This window comes from Tupaia chinensis, unplaced genomic scaffold, assembly GCF_000334495.1.
Source record: "Tupaia chinensis unplaced genomic scaffold, TupChi_1.0 Scaffold000545_1, whole genome shotgun sequence".
Taxonomy (NCBI): domain Eukaryota; kingdom Metazoa; phylum Chordata; class Mammalia; order Scandentia; family Tupaiidae; genus Tupaia; species Tupaia belangeri.
Window position 1 is genome coordinate 3398833 of NW_006160057.1, and position 19916 is coordinate 3418748.

At 40.5% G+C, this 19916-nt stretch overlaps 1 protein-coding gene across 1 annotated transcript in view; it reads left to right on the plus strand.

The window, feature by feature from the left end:
- FER1L6 (fer-1 like family member 6) overlaps positions 1-19916 on the plus strand; it is a 149070-nt gene that overhangs the window by 49671 nt on the left and 79483 nt on the right. Inside the window, exons 15-18 of the mRNA XM_006157540.1 lie at positions 1020-1110; positions 5116-5235; positions 7086-7238; positions 15614-15791. Coding sequence (XP_006157602.1) covers positions 1020-1110; positions 5116-5235; positions 7086-7238; positions 15614-15791 — 542 coding nt within the window. The remainder of the gene's footprint in view (positions 1-1019; positions 1111-5115; positions 5236-7085; positions 7239-15613; positions 15792-19916) is intronic.

Below are 19916 nucleotides of genomic sequence, written 5' to 3' on the forward strand. Positions count from 1 at the left end.
GCACATGATAGACCTCATGAATATTTTATTTCGTGGAGGTGTTCTGATCTATTTAACCATCTTTAAGTTCTTCCCATTGATTTTGCTAATGTAAACCTAGGGTAACTGTTTCTGTGTAAATATATCCTTTCAAAATTCTTCAGTTATTTTTGAAAGATAAGAATTTTGGTGTAATTATGTACACATTTCCATTCATATTATGTACATGTTGAAATTTCGATGGGTGTTGTTACAGAGTCTCTGAACATTGTAACAATTTATACTCCCTTACAATAGTATACACTCTCCATATGTTTACCAATTTTAGATATTATTCACTTTTTAAGAGATATTTTTGCTTTAGGGTGTGTGTGCTCACCAGAGAGACAGAGAGAGAGAGAAAGTGAGAAATCATCTCCCAGGTGGGTGGCTATGCCACAATCCCTTCTCCTCCGTTCTCCTCTTGGGATTTTAGGCGTGCATACACATGTGCCTGGCAAGAATTTAAGCCCCTGGGTCTGGAACTTGAACTGTGGTCGACTACATGGGAGTCCAGTAACATAGTCATTACCCCCATATGTTGATTCCAATACACAACTTTTTAGGAAAGTTTAGATATGTGTTAAATTTGTAAGATGAAGGAAAACTTATTTTGTGTTTTGTTCTGAATTTTGATAGCAATCACAGTGGATATATACTGCAAGAAAGGGTATGTGTTAAATTTGTAAGATGAAGGAAAATTGCATTATTTTGTGTTATGTTCTGAATTTTGATAGCAATCACAGTGGATATATACTGCAAGAAAGGGGAAAAACAATCCTCCATTCTCCAAAACTAATGTCAGATCTAGGCATCATCACCAATTCTCATTTCGTCTGTTAGAAGAGTTAGTATGTCATTGCTTAATCCTAAATTAAAGATCTTGGTTCTGTGGCTTCATCAGCTTTACCATTGTGCTGCAGAAAGCATATTTGGAAATCTCTGAAATTATATAAATGGATTTTTCACTAAGTAGATTTCAAAATTGTTATTCTCAATAGTGCCTTTATCGCTGAAGCAGAAAAGAAGCCCAAGATGTCGAACCAAACTACTTTAGATAAGAAACGACTTACGCTCTGCTGGCAGGAGCTGGTATGTGAAAATCTATTTATACTTTGAACAGAGTTAAGACATGTGCTTTAAAAATAACCCCCGTGGATGAGGCATAGGTCATAGACCAGATGAGGATAAGGTTTAAAGGTCATGCATTAGTGTGATGTAGAGGCATGAGTGAGAAGGAAATCTTTTTTGAATTGGAAAGAAACTAGCTTATATCGAAGGTTACAAGGATGAAGTAGAAGCCCACCACACCCACTTCCTATTCTGATGGCATTCCCCCCTTGCTCATTTTCTTTCTTTTTTAAATGTGTAATATTTTAAGTTTATTTTTGTTTTTCATGAATAGGAGGGGAAGAGAGAAAGAGAGAGAGAGCTCCCCAACAGGGTCTGGACACCATATCCACCCCCAGCCTCAGCCAGCCTTGGCTCATGGGCACCCTTAGGCTTGGCATACTCAGGCTCAGAGTGGTCTCCAGACATGAACCTGGAACCTTCCTTTGTGGGCCAGCCTTGAAGGGCATGATTTACTGCTGCACTGCTGTTCCAGCTCTCTCACTCATCTTCTTGACATTTGTATTTTGTTACAAGATGTAGACCCTTTCACTTGAGTCTCTGCCTCATGAGCCAAAAAGCCCAAAGAAATAACTATTCTCCCTCTCCTTGGGTTTCTGTCATTAAGAACCATGTTAAAGGTTGAAGCACTTCTCGAGAACCAGGGCAGTAGCTGATACCTCTCTGTGTCCTGGACACTTGGGCAGTGCTGGGTGCCTAAAGGTACGCTCTCTCTCCTGGTTGAATGAAGGCTGATTGAGAAATGCCAGACCAAGCAGACAACCATTTTACGTGAGGTCATGATACTTCTGCAAAGAAAAATTACTCAGTGTTTTCTTTCTCAGGAACATTTTGAAGATATGAGAGAGCACAGGGCGATCAAATTACTTTCTAAAGGTCATAGCTAGTTAACTGTAGTCCAGAGACTAAAATCCAAGTCTCTTAACTTGCCATTCATTCTTTCCAGAACGCCTCTTTTCCAGGTCATTTAGCGGGAAGACAGATTCTCACCATCTCTAAAATCTTTTTACTGCCCTGATTCTTTCTCAGCACCTCTAGCTAAAGTGCTGCTCTGCCTTGTCCCTCCATAACATGTTTTCTGCAGAGTTGTATTGTCTCATTGTCTGACAGTCATTGGCCTGAGAAAATCCTCAGTCTCAGTTTCTCTGTGTGGCCCAGTGGACATCTTGCATGCTTATCTCCCACCATCTTAAACTCAGCCTACTGAATCCTCACCTTAATCAAACATATTCTGCATTCTGTATTGGCTCTACCAGCTATACTCGCTGCTCCAATCAGAAGCCCTAGAGTCAGTGTTGGCTTTTTTTTTTTAAGCTTGTTTATTTATTTCTTCCATGAAAGAGAGAGAAAGGATAAGACAGAAAGAGAAAAGAAGTATCCCAACAGAATTTTCATGCTGCAATCCACTCCCAGACCCAGACTCAACCAGCCAGAATCATGGGCATGTGTGCCCATGGCCAGTATGTACAGGAGACCCCAGACCTTCCCATGTGACGTTAGCATCGCAAAGTGTTACATTAGTGCTGTGCCATGTAGCTGACCTCTGTGTTGATCTTTATTCCTCACTTTAATCAGCCAGTTTGGTCCCAGGTCTTGTCAATTCTGCCTCTTGAAGACTCTGAAACGTGCTCCATTCCATCCCCCAAATCACTGCCTAAACTTCATTTCCGGGCATCACTGTTCTAGACTACTGCAGCAATCGTCCTTGCTTTCTCCCATCTCACCTACTATATCACAACCAGCATGATCTTTCTAAAACACGACTCTGATTAGATCACTATTGCTTTAAGAACAATCATTAGAAACTCCCAGCAGTTAGCGTAATGGCTATGTCGCTGGATTCCCACGTAGTGGACTGCGGTTTGCATCCCAGACCCGGTGGCTTAGAACTCACACTGGACACGTGTGCCTGCCCAAGACCCCGAGAGGAGAATGGAGGAGAAGGGATTGCGGTGTGACCATCCCCCCTGGGGGGTGATTGCTCGCTTTCTCTCTCTATGTCTCTCTCTGTCTGTCTGGCAAGCGCACGCACCCTATAGCAAAAACCTCTCAAAAAAAAAAAAAAAAAAAAGAAAGAAAGAAACTCCCAGTTGTTCATAGGGAGAAGTCAAAATTCCTTTAATATAATATGCAGGGATATTCACCATATGGCTCCAAACAAGCATCCCAGCCTTACCCCCATTACTCCCTCGCCATAGATCTACGTGCCAACAAAGTTGAACCTTTGGTGATTTCAAATCTTCACTTGTAATTGTTCCGTCTGGACTGTCCTTCATCTTCTTAACACCTGATAACATTCATTCATTCATTCATTCATTCATTCATTCATTTATTTATTTATTTATTTTAGAGGTTTTTGCTGTAGGGTGTGTGCACTTGCCAGACAGACAGAGAGAGACAGAGACAGAAAGTGAGAAATCACCCCCCCAGGGGGGATGGCCACGCCACAATCTCTTCTCCTCCATTCTCTCTCAGGATCTTGGGCACGCACGCACACACAACCAGCATGAGTTTTGAGCCACCGGGTCCGGGACTCGAACCATGGTCGACTACGTGGGAGTCCAGCAACAAAGCCATTATGCTGCTGGTCCCAAATTTTATTTATTTTTAATGAGTCAGCTCAAATGTCCAATTCTCCATGAAATCAGCTTTGCCCCTGTTTTACTCCATAATGCTGAGCACACTTTAATTATTCCTGTGTATTATTTCACCTCACCAACCTATCAACGTCTCAGGGAAAAAATGGATTGTGTCCTACCCCATTCCAGGCCTTAGATCCTAGCACAGGACTGGCAGATAGCAGGTATTCAATCCTTTCAATCAACATTAACAGAAGGCTTCCTACATACCAGACTCTGTGCTAAGTGCTGGAAACATAAAACTGAAAGTTCTTGGTGCTCATCTTTAAGGAATTTACATTGGGTTGTCTAGAAGGTCTTGACACATTTTTGCATAGGAAAACATTAAAAAAATATGTCATGACTTTCCTGAGAACATAATAGATGAGCTGGTTCATTCATTCCATTAACATTCATTAACACCTTCCATGTGCTAGGACCTCTGTCAGACACTGAAAATTCAAAGTAGGAAGACAGAGGAGGCCCCTGTCCTAGTAAAGACAGGGAAGAGACAGAAGACAGACAAGTAAACAACAAATACATTAAATGATGACCAGTTATGATGATAAAGGAAATTTTAGAAGGTCACAGTGATAAGAAAAATATGAGGGAATGTAACATAGTGGTGATGTTTAGGTGGAGACCTGAAGGATAAGAAGAAACCAGCCAAGTGGAGAAGACAGAAGACAGACAAGTAAACAACAAATACATTAAATGATGACCAGTTATGATGATAAAGGAAATTTTAGAAGGTCACAGTGATTAGAAAAATATGAGGGAATGTAATATAGTGGTGATGTTTAGGTGGAGACCTGATGGATAAGAAGAAACCAGCCAAGTGTAGCCTCAGCACAATTAGGCAAGAGAAAACATCATGCATACCAGCCTTAGGACAGACCAAGCTTTTTACGTTTTAGGAACTCCCAAGGGTCATAGCCAGGAGGCAGTGAGAGAGGAAGGGAATGTTCTGAAATGAGGCAGAGAACAGGCAGGGCCAAGTCACACAAGACCTTAGAGGTCACTGTAAAGAGGGGTTTTGTTTGAAGCACATAAATATGAGCTGAATGAATGAATAAAAAACCACTTTGGGATGTTCCAACCACTCATACTGAGCTCCTGGCAGTACTTCTCACAAGATGCCTTCTCAATCTAGAAGCATCCAGAGATGGTTTGTACAATGATAATGGACACTGGACTCTGCTGGGGTTAATCTCCCCCTTGGCCACTCAGCTGTGAAGTGTAGAGCTCTGTGTAGCGCTTATAAGCACCTTTAGGACTCTCCAGCCACAGACAGTGTTTGTTGTCCAGACTTCTAGAAAAATCTACACTGACTCTTATCTAATTTTAGGAGATGATGACCAAGGAGGCCAAGGCGATCATTCAGCAGCAGAAGAAAAAGTTCTCTCTCGATGAAATGATCCATGAAGCCCAAAACTTTGTGGAAAAAATTCGCTTTCTTGTCGATGAGGTAATTGACTCCAATGGCAAACCTCATTTTGGGAGATTAGATCAGATGTCTTCTTAGTGAGGTTCGGATGTTTGGTTAAGAGTGAAAGATGGGAAAAGCATTTCATTTGTCCATTTATTTGTTTTATCCCTCCAAGCCCTGCTGAGCTGAGGTACACTATTAGTTCAGGGGCTAGAGAAGAGATTTTTAAATTAAGCAAAATGTGTGCAGCTTTATTGATCTTTTACAAAGCCTGAATATTCAGCAAAATACAAATCCTTTTCTCTAAAAGACTTAAGGCAAATCAAAATAAGCATGGGAATTTTGAAAGGTTTTCAATAATAAGAGGATCTAATTGACATGTCCAGTAAAGGTCAAAATATTGGGTCCTCAGAAAAGTCATGAAAAATACATCATGACTTTTCTAGCAACCCAATAGCTTCTCATTTTAAAGTTAATTGTAAGCAGTGTCTTCTGGTGACTTCTAGAATAATCTAAACAAAGGTTGTCATATTCACTTCTGCCAGATACAGAAGGTCCTTCTTGAAGCCCGCAAATGTTGAGAAACTTCTTAAACCATTTTTATGTGGAAAGGTGTCAAGGAGAGGTACAGATTGACTGCTTCTATTTCCAAAGTTGTAATTCTTGTCACAAATTGATCATTCCCTCAAGGCATAACAAACATGAGACAGGAATTCGGTAAACAAAGAATTTTAATAAGCACCCAGAAGGTTCAAACCAGGCATCAAGGCTTCAGGTCTGTCACTGACTGACCCAGGACCAGGAAAACTTCCATCCAGGGTCTATACGTTCATATCAAGAGAGAAGAAATGCCCCCCTTGGGTATCAATTACACCTGAGTGTAGGAATTAGAAAGACTGAGCAAATGCCTTCAGTCCGGGAATGTCAAAACCTAGTTTATAATAACACACTTCCTTTCGGTAGTTATGTTGGTTTAGAAATGTGCATTTTAAACACAATCTGATGGGCCACTTGGCATGGAATTCCACACTTCCTATTTGGATTAGTTCAACCAAAGTTAATTTCCTGTGCAATTTAGAAGTTTCTGCCATGTAATCACTGAAAATGGAGCTAAAATACTTGGTAAGCATATTTTAGGCATAAAGTTCCTTGTAGAATTGTTTTTTCTTCCTTAAGAGCAAATGAAAAGTCATCCAAAAGACATTCATGATTTTGATTTTTTTTTTCATTTAAATATTCTGGCTTTGAGGAAGTCCAATGCTTACAGCTACATCCTTATTCCAAGGTTGAAAAAAGAATCCATGAGGGACCAGCAGTTATGGCTATGTTGCTGGACTCTCCTGTAGTCGACTGCAGTTCGAGTCCTGGACCCAGCAGCTTAAACTCACGCTGGGCGCATGTGCATGCATGCCCAAGATCCCGAGAGAAGAATGGAGAAGAAAGGATTGGGGCATGGCCCTCCCCACCTCGGGGGTGATTTCTTGCTTTCTGTTTCCCCATCACTCTCTGTCTTTCTGGCGAGTGCATGCGCCCTATAGCAAAAACTTCTCCAAAAAAAAAGAAAAAAGATCCATGGGAAATTGTAGGAAAATGTGTATTTTATAGGGAAAAAAAGGAGGCCATCAAAGATGCAAGAACACGGGTCCAGCTTGCCTATCTTTAAAGCACGAATGATTTGGCTTATGAGTTTTTCTATTTCTAATCCATGATCCCAGGCATTCTCTTCTCAAGGACCTACATTTGCTTGATTGCACAGATGTATAAAACCCTAGATAGGTTAAGTTACAGGATTTGTTTAGCAGAAGAGGGCTGTTTCAGGACAGGAGAGCTCCGGAAGTGCACTTGTGAAACACTGACCTCACGAATCCCGCACCCCTCTGTCCCCTCAGCCGCAGCACACCATCCCTGACGTCTTCATCTGGATGCTCAGCAACAACAAGAGGGTGGCATATGCCCGCATCGCCTCCAGGGACCTGCTCTATTCCCCTGTCAGGGAGCAGATGGGCAAACACTGTGGAAAGATCAAAACTCATTTCCTCAAAGTAAGTCTGTAACACTTTCGATGAAAAGAAGGAAAATTTTGGTTTCTCTTTTCTTTCTGGGGGGCTCAGAACTTGATTCAAACTGCAATTCAGTAGACCACCTTGAGGCAAGATCTCTTCCAGTTTTCCAGTTATTACATCACGAACACATAAGAGTTTCTTTTCTCGATAAAGTGAGTGTACCTCAGGGTCACTTTCATTTTTACTTCTCTGATTACTAGCAAGAATGAGCATCTTTCTACTAGTTTCCTCACAACCTTTACTCTTACATAATTTGTTCATGACATTTTTTTCATGAGTTAATCTATATTTTAAAAATATATCTCAGAGAAAATGACAAGGTGCAACAGAGCTGCTGATTCAGGATTCCTGATGATGTTTCATTGTAAAAATCAAATAGCCTTTTCATCTTGAGGCCCTGCACCCTTCATGAAGACAGGATCCCCAGTACTTCACAAATAGACCCTCATAGACATAATCTCTGGGTAGATTTTACTGTCTCTAACTCAAGATTTGTCTCCTTCTTGGAGATAAATCTGGTATTTTATCTCTGGTATAAAGAAATTGCTATTCCAGCAAGTGGAAATGAACAAATATGAAGACAAAGTGACCTAAAGCCTTAACACTTACCAGTTACAGTCAGCAAGAGTGTGGTTCAACTGATGGGCTTTTCCCAACTCATTGTAGATTGTCCTGCAATTTCAGTCCTGTTTTCTTGCTATTATCACATAATTATTCTTCTACTGCCTCAGAGGGAGGCTGAAAAGATGCAAAATCATGCCATATGAGGAACAGGTGAAGAGAGAGCAATGCTTATCTAAGAAAATATGACAGCATAAAAAAGGTTTTCAGTATTTGTGGGCTTCCATGTAGGTGGAAAAGCTGGAGACAGGGAGGTGGGCTGTGGGAGATCCCAGAAGATAAAACCAGGCCCCACAATAGAAATGATAGGGAAATAGTGCTCTAAAATGGAACTCTACAAAAGGTTCTTTATCCTTCAAGGTATCAAAAGATGCGGAGGCAGTTAGTGTAATGGCTATGTCGCTGGACTCCCACGTAGTCTACCGTGGTTCGCGTCCCGGACCCGGTGGCTTAAAACTCACGCTGGGCGCATGTGCATGCATGCCCAAGATCCCGAGAGGAGAATGGAGGAGAAGGGATTGTGGCATGACCATCCCCCCGGGGGGTGATTTCTCGCTTTCTGTCCCTATGTCTCTCTCTGTCTGGCGAGCACACGCGCCCTATAGCGAAAACCTCTCAAAAAAAAAAAAAAAAAAAAAGGATGTGGACAGGGCTAGGCAGGTGGCATGGTGTTTAAAGCACTGGACTCCCATATGGCTGACTATGGTTTGAGTCCCAGACCTGGCAGCTTGCTTTCTCATTCCTCCCCACCCCTCTCTGTCTCAGTCTGGTCAAATTAAAAGGTGATGATAATGAATAAAATAAAATAAAATAAATAGTTTTTAAAAAGATGTGGACAACTATTTTCTATGAATATGCAGTGGGTATCTAGATTTGATAGCCTCTAAGTGTTTCCCACTTTCAAAAGGCTATCATATGGGACCAGCAGTTAGCATAATGGCTATGTCGCTGGACTCCCCACATAGTTGACCACTGTTCAAGTCCCGGACCTGGTGGCTTAAACTCATGCCAGACGCGTGTACGTGCGTGCCCAAGATCCCGAGAGGAGAATGGAGGAGAAGGGATTATGGCGTGGCCATCCCCACTGGGGGGGGTGATTTCTCACTTTCTGTCTCTCTGTCTCTCTCTGTCTGGCAAGCATACATACCCTGTAGCAAAAACCTCTCCAAAAAAAAAAAATGCTGTCATAGACATGACTGTTACATATTGCAGAGAAAACAATCCATATTACTGGGTTGTTTAAAAAGTCATGACTTATTTTTTCCTATGCTTTTCTATGCAAAAGTGCATATTGACTTTTCAGACAACCCAAAATTAGGTGTGAGAACCAATATGAGATGATCATTTAAAGCCCGACTTTGAAATAAGGTAGTCTAGGTTGAAATTTGTATTATTGATAGTTTGCTAGGGCTGCTAGAATACCATCAACTGACTGACTTAAAACAACAGGTATTTGTTATCTCACAGTTCTGCAGGCTAGAATTCCCAGACCAAAGTGTTGTCAGGGTCACGCTCCAACTGAAGATGTTAGATAAAGACCTGTTCCAGGCCTTTCTCCAAGCTTCTGTTTAGTTCCTTGGCGTGTGCCAGCACAATGCAATCTTCACATGACATTATTTTCTGTGTGTGTGTCTGTGGCATTTTTTAACTAAACATACCAATGGTATTGAATTGAGGTTCTACCCTACTCCAGTACAATTTAGTTTTAACTAATTAGATTTATAATGACCCTATTTCCAAAAAAGGTCACATTCTGGGTCCTAGGGATTAGGACTTCAACATATGACTTTTGAGGGGAAACACAATTCAACCCATAGCAGAATTCCAGGGCCAACTGTTACTAGTGGTATGAACCTGAACAAGTTACTCAACATTCTTTATCCTTCAAAGGGATGAAGAACGTCTACCCCATTTTCCATCTGTTAAGTGGAGATGATGGTGAGGGTTAGGTGAATAAATGCAAGTAAAGAACACATAGTTGGGCCTCACCCAGAACAATCGTACAATAAATCCTAGCATTTAAACAACTGGATGCTCTACTTCCCAGAGGACATTGCTGTAACCGTGTGTCCCCTTCATAACCAGTGACTGCTTATGACTTTGCATGTTATTTTCTGCCATGTACATAAAACAATTTTTAAATGCACTCCTGTTAAACTGTAAATAGAAAAAGGAAATTTTCACTGGAATCATTCAGCATAAATATCAGGGATTTTCTTTAGCATTTTTCATTCAAGGAATGCTAGGAAGGCAAGAAACTTTTTGTAAAAAATAGCAAATCATTTCAAAAGGCCCTGTGCTAAAAAATACTAGAAAATGGTATAAAGTTTCTTGCTTCTAAATATTTTGATGTATTCTGGCACTATTTAAAATTAGAACAAAGAGCTGCTGTCAAATAAAGCCCGAGGATAGGCATAACTGAGAAGACAGACTCTTACCCTGTGGCATTTATCAACTGTGTATTATATCGGCATTTATCAACTGTGTATTATATTTATCAATACGTGTGGAAGCTTTGGCTTCTTTATCTGCATTTTCCTTTTGCCATTGAGATTGCTTTGGGCAATAGCTTTCTAAATCTTGTTGAATTCAATTATACCAACATGATAAGACACCTTGATAAGATGATTCAGCAAAACTATTTTCATTCCCGTTTTGATTTTCACCCTAAAAAACTTTCCCACTCTCCCTCCATTATATCCCTTTCTCCTCACTGAATTGGTAAATATGAAAAAAGCAACGGTTTTACCAGAGAGTGTTCTTAGCTGGGAATTAAGAAGTAGGGGGGAGAAAAATCATAGAATGTAACTCTCTAAAATCTCTAGGCTAGAATTTCCTCAAAGTTGATTCAGTGGAGAAACTGTCCTTTGAGCAGCTCTAGAAGTATCCCATGTTCTGATACCTTTTGGAGATTGCAGTCCTAACCTTAGAAATTCTTGGAGTTTCACAGTGCTCGTCAACGGTAGAAGGTTCCAAAAAGTCCTGTAGCCAGGAAACATCTTTGACTTTTTAGTACCCTCCTTTGCCAAGCCTATTCATCCAGAACAGCTATTGACAAGTTTTAGGAAACTTCTGTTCCAAGGGGCCCATGACAGGAAGTATTGATCTAGAGGAAACATGCTACCTCCTTGGTAGTCACCAGGCTAAATCAATAGTTGATGTGTATCTGCAACAGGGTTTCAAGGCTCCTGGTTCCATGATCTTGCTCTTTCTCTAATTCAAATATATTCAAGATGCTACTAAAAATGATGGAACAGAATTTGCGGAACTTAGCCCAACCCACCATCTAAAAAATCTGAGTTCTCCCCTTTCAGTTTCATCCTCACAGTGATCCTGAATGGCCAGAAATGTGGAAAAGGAATTCATTAACCAAAGGAACCCTTCCTATAAAAGGAACTAGATGCTCTCAGATTCCAGAAGGTGGCACTCAATCTTCCTTTTCTTTTTTCCTTGAGTCACCTCTCTGTTGAGTCTGCCCATTCTCACTCTGGGCTTTGTCCCTGTCCTGTCTTCCGTTGCATGCATTGAGTGGAGGCCATCTTTTTTTCCCCAGCCCTCCAGTTTTGCAACAAGACAAACACAAGTTGTTCTTACTGATGCTGATTGACCAGTCCAACACAGTTTGTGTGAATTATCATCTCTCTCTCTTTTCTATGATTTATCAAGGCCTTCTTTCTAAGTGTACGCCAGGACCCTGGTGGAAAGTGAATGAGGCAGGAGAATAGAAGACTATAGAGATAGATAGCAAAAGATTAAATAGACCGGCATGACATTAGTAGGACACAGATATGGTTTATTACCTATTGATGACAGCATGTATAGTATTCTCAACTGGATTGGTCTGAGAAGTATTTCATGTTGGGTAAAGTCTTTTTACAAGCAAAATGAGAAATAGTGATTGACAGTTTAAAAAATAATTGAAATAATAATAATGATAATGATGATTGGGATAAATAATGGAAAGCTATTGGATGATGAAATGGGGATTTTTAATGTGTCTGTATTGACTAATATGCATGGTGTTCCTTCTGGAAAAAGAAATGTAATACACTGTAAAGTTATATGTGATTCAATGTAATATAAACAAGATTATGATAATAACAAATAAAAAGAAAGAAATAAAAACTATATAAATAAAGTAAGTGAATGAGGCACAAGAGAGGCTAGACTTTAGCATCGTGTCTCAGCTAACATGTATATATTGGTGATTGGAGTTTTTGGATGCCCTTTGCAGTCTTTACTTTTCTCTGGTGTAACAATGCCTTCCCCCACCAACCCCATCTTACCATGCCATTCCCAAAAGGCAAGACCTTGCTGCGGTTGATCAGGCTTCGAGGGCACATGAGAGAGGAAGGAGAGTGAGAAAGAGAAAGGAAGGCAGGAACAGGCACACACCGGGTTGGAGGTGCATGTGAAATTAAAAACGGGATGCTGTTTCTGAAAACACCTAGGGAGGTGCTCAAAACCATTGGGTGACTCCAACTGGAATGCTTACATGAGATTCTCTGCATTGCCTTGCCAGCAAATTTCAATTCATGTATTTATTTATTTATTTATTTGTTTATTTATTTATTTATTCTTTAAAATAAACAAGCTGCACACTATAGAAGTGCAGCAGTGGTTCTTGTGGACACTTCTATGAAATGTTAGCTGAATTTTTTAACTTTAACCATGTATTTATACACACAAGCACACACACACACACACACACACGCGTGCACACACATATGCTTATTAGTAGCAGGAAAAATGATTTGTTGTTGTTTTGTTCTTGCTTTAGAAACAAAAAATAGCATTACTTGGGACAAGGTAGCATGGTACATAAAGAGCCTTGCTGCTCAACTACTTTAAACTGAGGTCTGTATATCAACAGGAGCAGCCGCAATAGGAAGATATGTAGAATCTGAAACCATACCCCAGGCCAGACACCCTGGCAATTCATACACACTGGTACACACAGAAGTGAGTGAGGAGCATTGGCTAAGGGTCTGGGCTCTGGAACCAGGGAGAGGTCAGTTTGAGTTTTGTCTAACTCTGCCTCAGCCTGTGACTTTGAACAGTTGCTTTAACCTCCCCGAACTTCTTTTTCTTCATCTTTAAAATGTATATAAAAGAAGTACTCACTATAGAGTTATCGAAAAGTATGCAATAGATTATTCACTCGACAGTATTTACAGTGTTGAGTGGGCGCCAAGTACTCTTCCGGGCATGAAGGGCATCACTCTGAGCAACAAACAAAAATTCTTGCCTTTATGACTTGATGTCTTAGTGATGTCTATAAAGGGCAGAGGAATTGTTTTGTTTGTTTTTTTTTTTTTTTTTTTTACAACGAAATAACCTTAGGTACTCAGAAACTATTTGTTTTATTGAACAAATGTTCAATGTATTTCAGCTATTATTAGGGAAGTGATGAATCGAGGATTATTTGTCTTCCTATAATTTTTAAAATCACAACTTATAGGGCAGCTGCAGTGAGGCAGCAGTAACATAACTGCAATTCTGAAGAAATGTGGGAGAGTCTGGAGTTCAGATCCTGAGGTCTTCTTTCAGGTGCCAGGCTTGCATGCACGTGACCATGACTCTGACTGGCTGAAGCTGGGGATGGATTATGGCATGAGGCTCCTGCGGGGAGCACTCTCTCTATTTCGTTTTCTCTCATGGGAGAAATAAATAAGCATTAAAAAATTATAGCTTGTAGAATGGTTGCATTTGCCACCAACAAAATAACCTTATTTACATTTTTTAGCTCAACAAATAATGACATTCCAATCTCTAAAGAATAAACCCTCGGGAACCAGCAGTTAGCGTAATGGCTATGTCGCTGGACTCCCACGTAGTCGACCGTGGTTCGTGTCCCGGACCTGGTGGCTTAAAACTCACGCCGGGCGCATGTGCGTGCGTGCCCAAGATCCCGAGAGGAGAATGGAGGAGAACGGATTGCGGCGTGACCATCCCCCCTGGGGGATGATTTCTCGCTTTCTGTCTCTATGTCTCTCTCTGTCTGTCTGGCGAGCGCACGCGCCCTACAGTGAAAATCTCTCAAAAAAAAAAAAAAGGAATAAACCCTCAACTCCTCCATGTACTCAGCAGAATTCTTCAGCTTCGTGTTTGTCACTCTCTGATCAGCTCTCATGATAACTGGTTGTGATCCCTTTTTTTCTGACAGTTCTCAGCACCATTTCTGATACAGAATAAGCACTCACTAACTATCAGCTCCTGAATCTTTGTCCATGTACTTTCTTCTTTCTTCAATGTCCTCTACTGGTTCAACTCCGAAGTACTGATAAAGTCCAGCTATGTATTTGAATCTTGTAGGAAGATGGAAATACCATCTTCTACTTCTCTGATCCCTTTAGCATTTTCTTGTTTACACTTGACTTTATACTTGAGTAACTGAATTCAAGTTAGCCTCCTCTTCTAGATATGACCGCTGCAGGGAGGTCAGGCTGTTCCTGAGTCATGTGATGGCTTCCCACTCTTAGCAAGGGCCTAGCAGCACTTGGCAGTGTTTGCTAAATTGAGCTTCTGCTCAAACGCCATTTTTGGAACCCACAGAGCAAATTAGAAAAACAAACAGCCATGTTCAATTTTGTATTCAAAGACTCTCCACAGGAGTCTTGGGATTTGTCAGAGCAAATTCTGGCCCCTCCTAATAGGATTTTATAATCCTCTGTGGAAAGAAAGTGGTGACAAAGAAAGGGGATATTATGGTAGAAAATTCTAGGCAACATTAAGAAGAGACACTTAGATGAGTCAACAAAATCTGGAGAGGCAGCAATGTCTTAAGTGCCGTCAGCTACTCTCAGAAAATGGCCTTCCAGCAATCCTGAACACAACCACTTCAAGGGCCCAGGGCCTCTTAGATGGCGGAAGGAAGTCCCCTAGTCCTGGTGACACTACCTGCTATCAGTTGTGTCCTTTCGATCTTGAGAATACCTGTACCTACGTACACACATGTACACACACATATGCATATGTACACGCTCCCCTGTGTACTCACACCATACACTAATATAGGCATAAGTATAGAAATTCAAACAAAGATGAGGACATGTATATATAAATCTGAGCACATTCAAAGAGAAAGCAGGGTAGTAAGGGAATCTGAAACCATTTTGTATCAGGAAGGGATAAAGGAGTGGTTGGCCAGGAAGAAATGCCACGCCAGAGTAGGGAGATTTTTCTAAGCAAGTACAGCTGACATGTAGAAGCGCTAACATTCTGAATGAAGGGAAGAGGTAGAAACCCATGTTGGAACGCCAGGAAGTTAGAAGTGTCAGGAAGGAAATTTCTGCTCAGTGTGAAGAAGAGGCAAGGTTATAGGATTCAGAGTCCAGAGTCTAAGTTTGAAATTATCTCCTCTGGGCTTGAATCTTGACTCTGTCACTTAAAAACTGAGTGACTTTGGCAACTTACTTAAACTCTCTGACCCTGAGCTTCCTCATCTGTTAAACAGAGGCAATAGATATACCTATTAGTTTAAAGGACACAGGACTCAGAAATGCTTGTGGCAGTGCATGTTTAGGCCTGAGGCTCCTCTACACCTAGACCCTGGCATTGTGCATTGTAGCAACTGGGGCCATTGCTGTCATTTTGATGTAAGAGGAGCTCTTGAGAACTGCTCTCTGAACACACCCCAAGACACATCCCCATAAAGTACCTCTTTTCTGCAAAAGTGAGGCCCACAGTTGTCTCCTACTAATGAGGTGGTCTTCCTTGTAACCTTTCCCCAGATTCCTGGAAAGCGGCAGGCTGGCTGGTCAGTGCAAGCAAAAGTCGACGTGTACCTGTGGTTGGGCTCCACCAGACACTCCAGTGCCATTTTGGACAATTTACCAGCAGGCTATGAGGCAGAAATTTCCTCTAATGTGGATGGTACTAATCACCCCCCAGCCAATCTGTTCTACCAAGGTATGATGCCACTGAGCAAGGAGAGGTCTTAGATGTCTCTGGTGGGCTTCTAGGAAAACAGTGAGGAGGGTAGCAGGCATGAGTTGTTTGCATCTTATTTTTAGATCAACTTATTTACCTTTTTCAATACAGTTTCTAAACATTCTTTTTTACCTTGCAATGTCCCATCTAGAAAGAATAAAGTGAAGTCATTAAACACATTGGGAATAAATGTTTATGGTTTTTTGTTGTTGTTGATGTAGGAAAAGCAATTTGAATTTCTTTGCAGTCAGACAAAGTGGGTTGCATTTGCATTTTAAGTAAATACAAATTTATTTAAAATGAAATGTCATTTCTTGTGCTAAAGTGACCTGTGGAATGAAGGCAGATTTTCTCTTCCATGCCTTCAGAGTTTTGACATGCAAACATCAGGCATTCATATTTCTCAGTAGTGACCTCTGGGGGACTGGAACTGGTGAAGTTATTCCTGTTTCTATAGCTTAGTTCTTAGCTTAACTGCTTTTTTAAAAATGATATTTATTTATTGTCTTTTCAAAAGATATATTTTATTGCTATTACTACATTCAATCATTGTATAGCATTAGTACATACAAAATGAATTTTCTAATCATGAATACACTGTATATTAGTCTGGTCAAAGATATTACCATACACATTATTATCAACAAATAATTTTCCATTTTTGTGTCTCTTAAATGTTTTGCTTCTTTCTTTTCACTCGTGATTCCCTTTCTCCCACCCTCCCCATTTCCTACCTTTCTCCCACACTGTCTCCAATATCCACAGTTGTTCTTCATGCTTTTTTACCTTCCAATCTTTTAGTTTCTCCATATAGTACAGGCATTCAGTATATATTGAGTGGGTACATACAATGACTCTTTTTCTTTTTTTTTTCTTGCCTTTTTTTTTTTTTACATTATAATTGATTCACTAAAGATCTTAATTAATTTAAAATCTTTCAATAGCAAGCAGAGATAGCGTGTGTGTGTGTGTGTGTGTGTGTGTGTGTGTGTGTGTATGAACACATATGTGATTTAGGCATAAACCTCAGTGAATAAAGTGAACATATTATAAAGTAGCACCTTGCTGGAACTATATAGCTTACTGCAGTCATTAAATAGGTATTAATAGGTATTTTTAATGCAGTTTTTAATTTCAAGGAAAACTGATTTAGTTTGAATAGATCAAAATAAAAAAATGTTAAGAGAAATTTGCTTAAAACTTTAAGCCAGGCGGGAACCAGCAGTTAGCGTAATGGCTATGTCGCTAGACTCCCACGTAGTCAACCGCGGTTCGTGTCCCAGACCCAGTGGCTTAAAACTCACGCCAGGCGCGTGTGCGTGCATGCCCAAGATCCCGAGAGGAGAAAGGAAGAGAAGGGATTGCGGCGTGACCATCCCACCTGGGGGATGATTTCTCGCTTTCTGTCTCTATGTCTCTGTCTGCTGGCGAGCGCACGCGCCCTATAGCGAAAAACCTCTCAAAAAAAAAATAAATAAATAAATAAATAAAACTTTAAGTCAGGAAAAAGCTTAGGATTCAGTTTAAATAGTAGGTAGATGAACCTATCAGCTGTTCAAGAGAAGATAAAAATCCTTAAATATGGACATCGAAGAAAATCAGTAATGTTTTAGTCTAAAGTCAAAAAATTCTATTCCACTAGTTCAGTCTCATGTAATTAATTACTCTCTCTTCTACTAATTTTGCAGTGATACTGTGGGCTGATCTTTCCATTTAAACTCTGGAAGTTTAAATGGAAAGCTCGGGACAGCCCTAGACTTGTCCCTCCCATTAGGCTGGCCATTCTCTTGTTTTTTTGTACTCTTATTTTTGTGTGTCCAACTTTAGTTTTCCTAGTATAGAACTCCTTGAGAACTTCTTGGAGAACTGGTCTGGTATTAGTAAATTCTTTCAGTTTTGTTTATCTGAGAATGTTTTTGTCTTTTTTCTCATATGAAAAATAATCTTGCTGGGTATAGTATTCTTGCTTAAAATTGTTTTTCACTTAACACTTTGAATATATTTTCCCATTCTTTTCTTGCTTGCATTGTTTCTGATAAGAGGTCCAATGTTAGCCTAATGGGATATCCTTTGATAGTAATTTGATTTTTCTCTCCTGCCTAATTTAGTATCTTGTCTCTGTCTGTGGTTTTGGTCAATCTGGCTATGGTGTGCCTTGGGAAAGATCTTCTTAGATACTTCTTTTACTCACCATAGGCCCCTGCATCATAAACAGATTAGTACAATTTATAAGAAACCGTCTCAACATTGTGCAAGCTATGGTTCTGACGCAAAGTTATGCCCAACTTTAATAACAAGAAATACTGTTTTGTTACTCTAACCCGATGCTTCTCTGCTTCTGTAAATCGCTTGGCAATGTTAATGAGAATGATTCCTCATTATGTACAACACAAGGGGGGAATGTTAGGCCGAGTTAGCATAATCACCGCCATGTTAGGGAATGCTGGGGAAGTTAGCTTAATCACTACCCTGTTGAGTCTTCAGGGACGGAGCCCACTTTGTTAGGGCCTCAAGGACGGGAACCAGGAGTCTGGGAACTCTCAGATAAGTGGAAAACGGGAGGGCCCAGCACCTCCGAGGCAAGGTCATCCAAATCCTTAGCTGAGAGCCCTTATCTAGACCTAAGCAGGTGGTGAGAGCTGGACCCTCGCGTCTCATACCCTCCCCCTTCCTTTGTGTGTTACAGTCTAGAGAACATCCTGAACTATAAAAGATCCCTTTATCTTAGGCTCGGGGTCCTGGTGAAGGCCTGCTGCGATGGGCTGAGACTTGGACCCCAGCTAGCTGGAAAAAAATTAAATAAAAGCCTCTTTTGCAGTTGCATTGTCGCTGTCTTTCCTGTGTCTCCATCAGTTAGACCGATCTCTGGCCCCTTACACAACCTTCATCTCTAACAATTCCATTTGATTCTTTTTTATGATAGGTATCTCTTTCAGATCATGCAAGAACTTCCTTACTTCTTGGAACTCATTGTTTCTTTTCTCCAGCATCTTCTGGAGTTTGTTGTCTGGTTTCTCTTGCATTTTTGTTAGCTTTGACTATGAATATTTTAAATTCTTTATCTGACATTTCCAGGAGTTCCCTTGTATTGTCTGTGGAGGAAGAAGAGTTATTCTTTTCTCTTATAGAAGAGATATTTTCTTGTTTCCTCATATTTCTTGTGCCTCTGTGGTGGATTCTGGTCATCTGATGAATTGTACCTTCTTTCCTAGTGTTTGGAGTTAAATTTGAGCACTCAGGAATGCAGGAGGAGGTGGCCTGCAATCTCTAAACAGTACTGTTTTTCTCCCTTTGTGCAGCTGATTCAGTGAAAATTGAGGATTAATTTGACCCTAAAACTATGCAGATATTTGGCTACTGAGCATCTCAACCTGTCTAGAGAATCAGTGTGTGAAGCTGAGCAGAAAAGTGAGAAAGGTAAAAACAAAAGGAAAAAAAAGAGGGGAGAGAGAGAGAGAGAGAGAGAGAGAGAGAGAGAAAAGACAAAAACAATAAAAAAAACTTTTTAAGCAAAAAATAGAAACTATACAGGAATGGGACAGCTCAGAACTCAAATATAGATGGCCGGAGATTGGCTTGTCCTATGGGGGAAGGGCGAAAGGTAAGAATTAGGAAGACAGAAGAGTGGCAGAGAGTTAAAAAGTTTTAAAAATATTAAAAATATATAGAGAGAGATGGAGAGAAACAGAATAAGTAGGGTGTGCTAACCTGGCTCCTGGCTAGGTCTGGGAGGCAGGAGGGTGAAGTGTGGGCAGGAGGTCTTCAGCGGTCCTAATGCCTGAATGGGGCTGCTGAGAACTCAGATAGATGGCTGCTGATTGGCTTGTCCTGGCTCCTGGCTAGGTCTGGGGGACAGGAAGATGAAGTCTGGGCAGAAAGCTTTTGGTGGTCCTAATGCCTGAATGGGGCTGCTGAGAACCAGCTTAACTGATTTTAGAAGGTTGCATCTTTTGTATAATTTTTTTCTTTCTATATTGTTATTTTCCATGAGAGTCATTATGTTTACATTTTTCACACAATTTGAATTTTATCATAAATATTAATGTCTTACAATTGCATTTTAATGTTTCCAAATCACTTCAATTTTCATTTCTTGCTAATGAA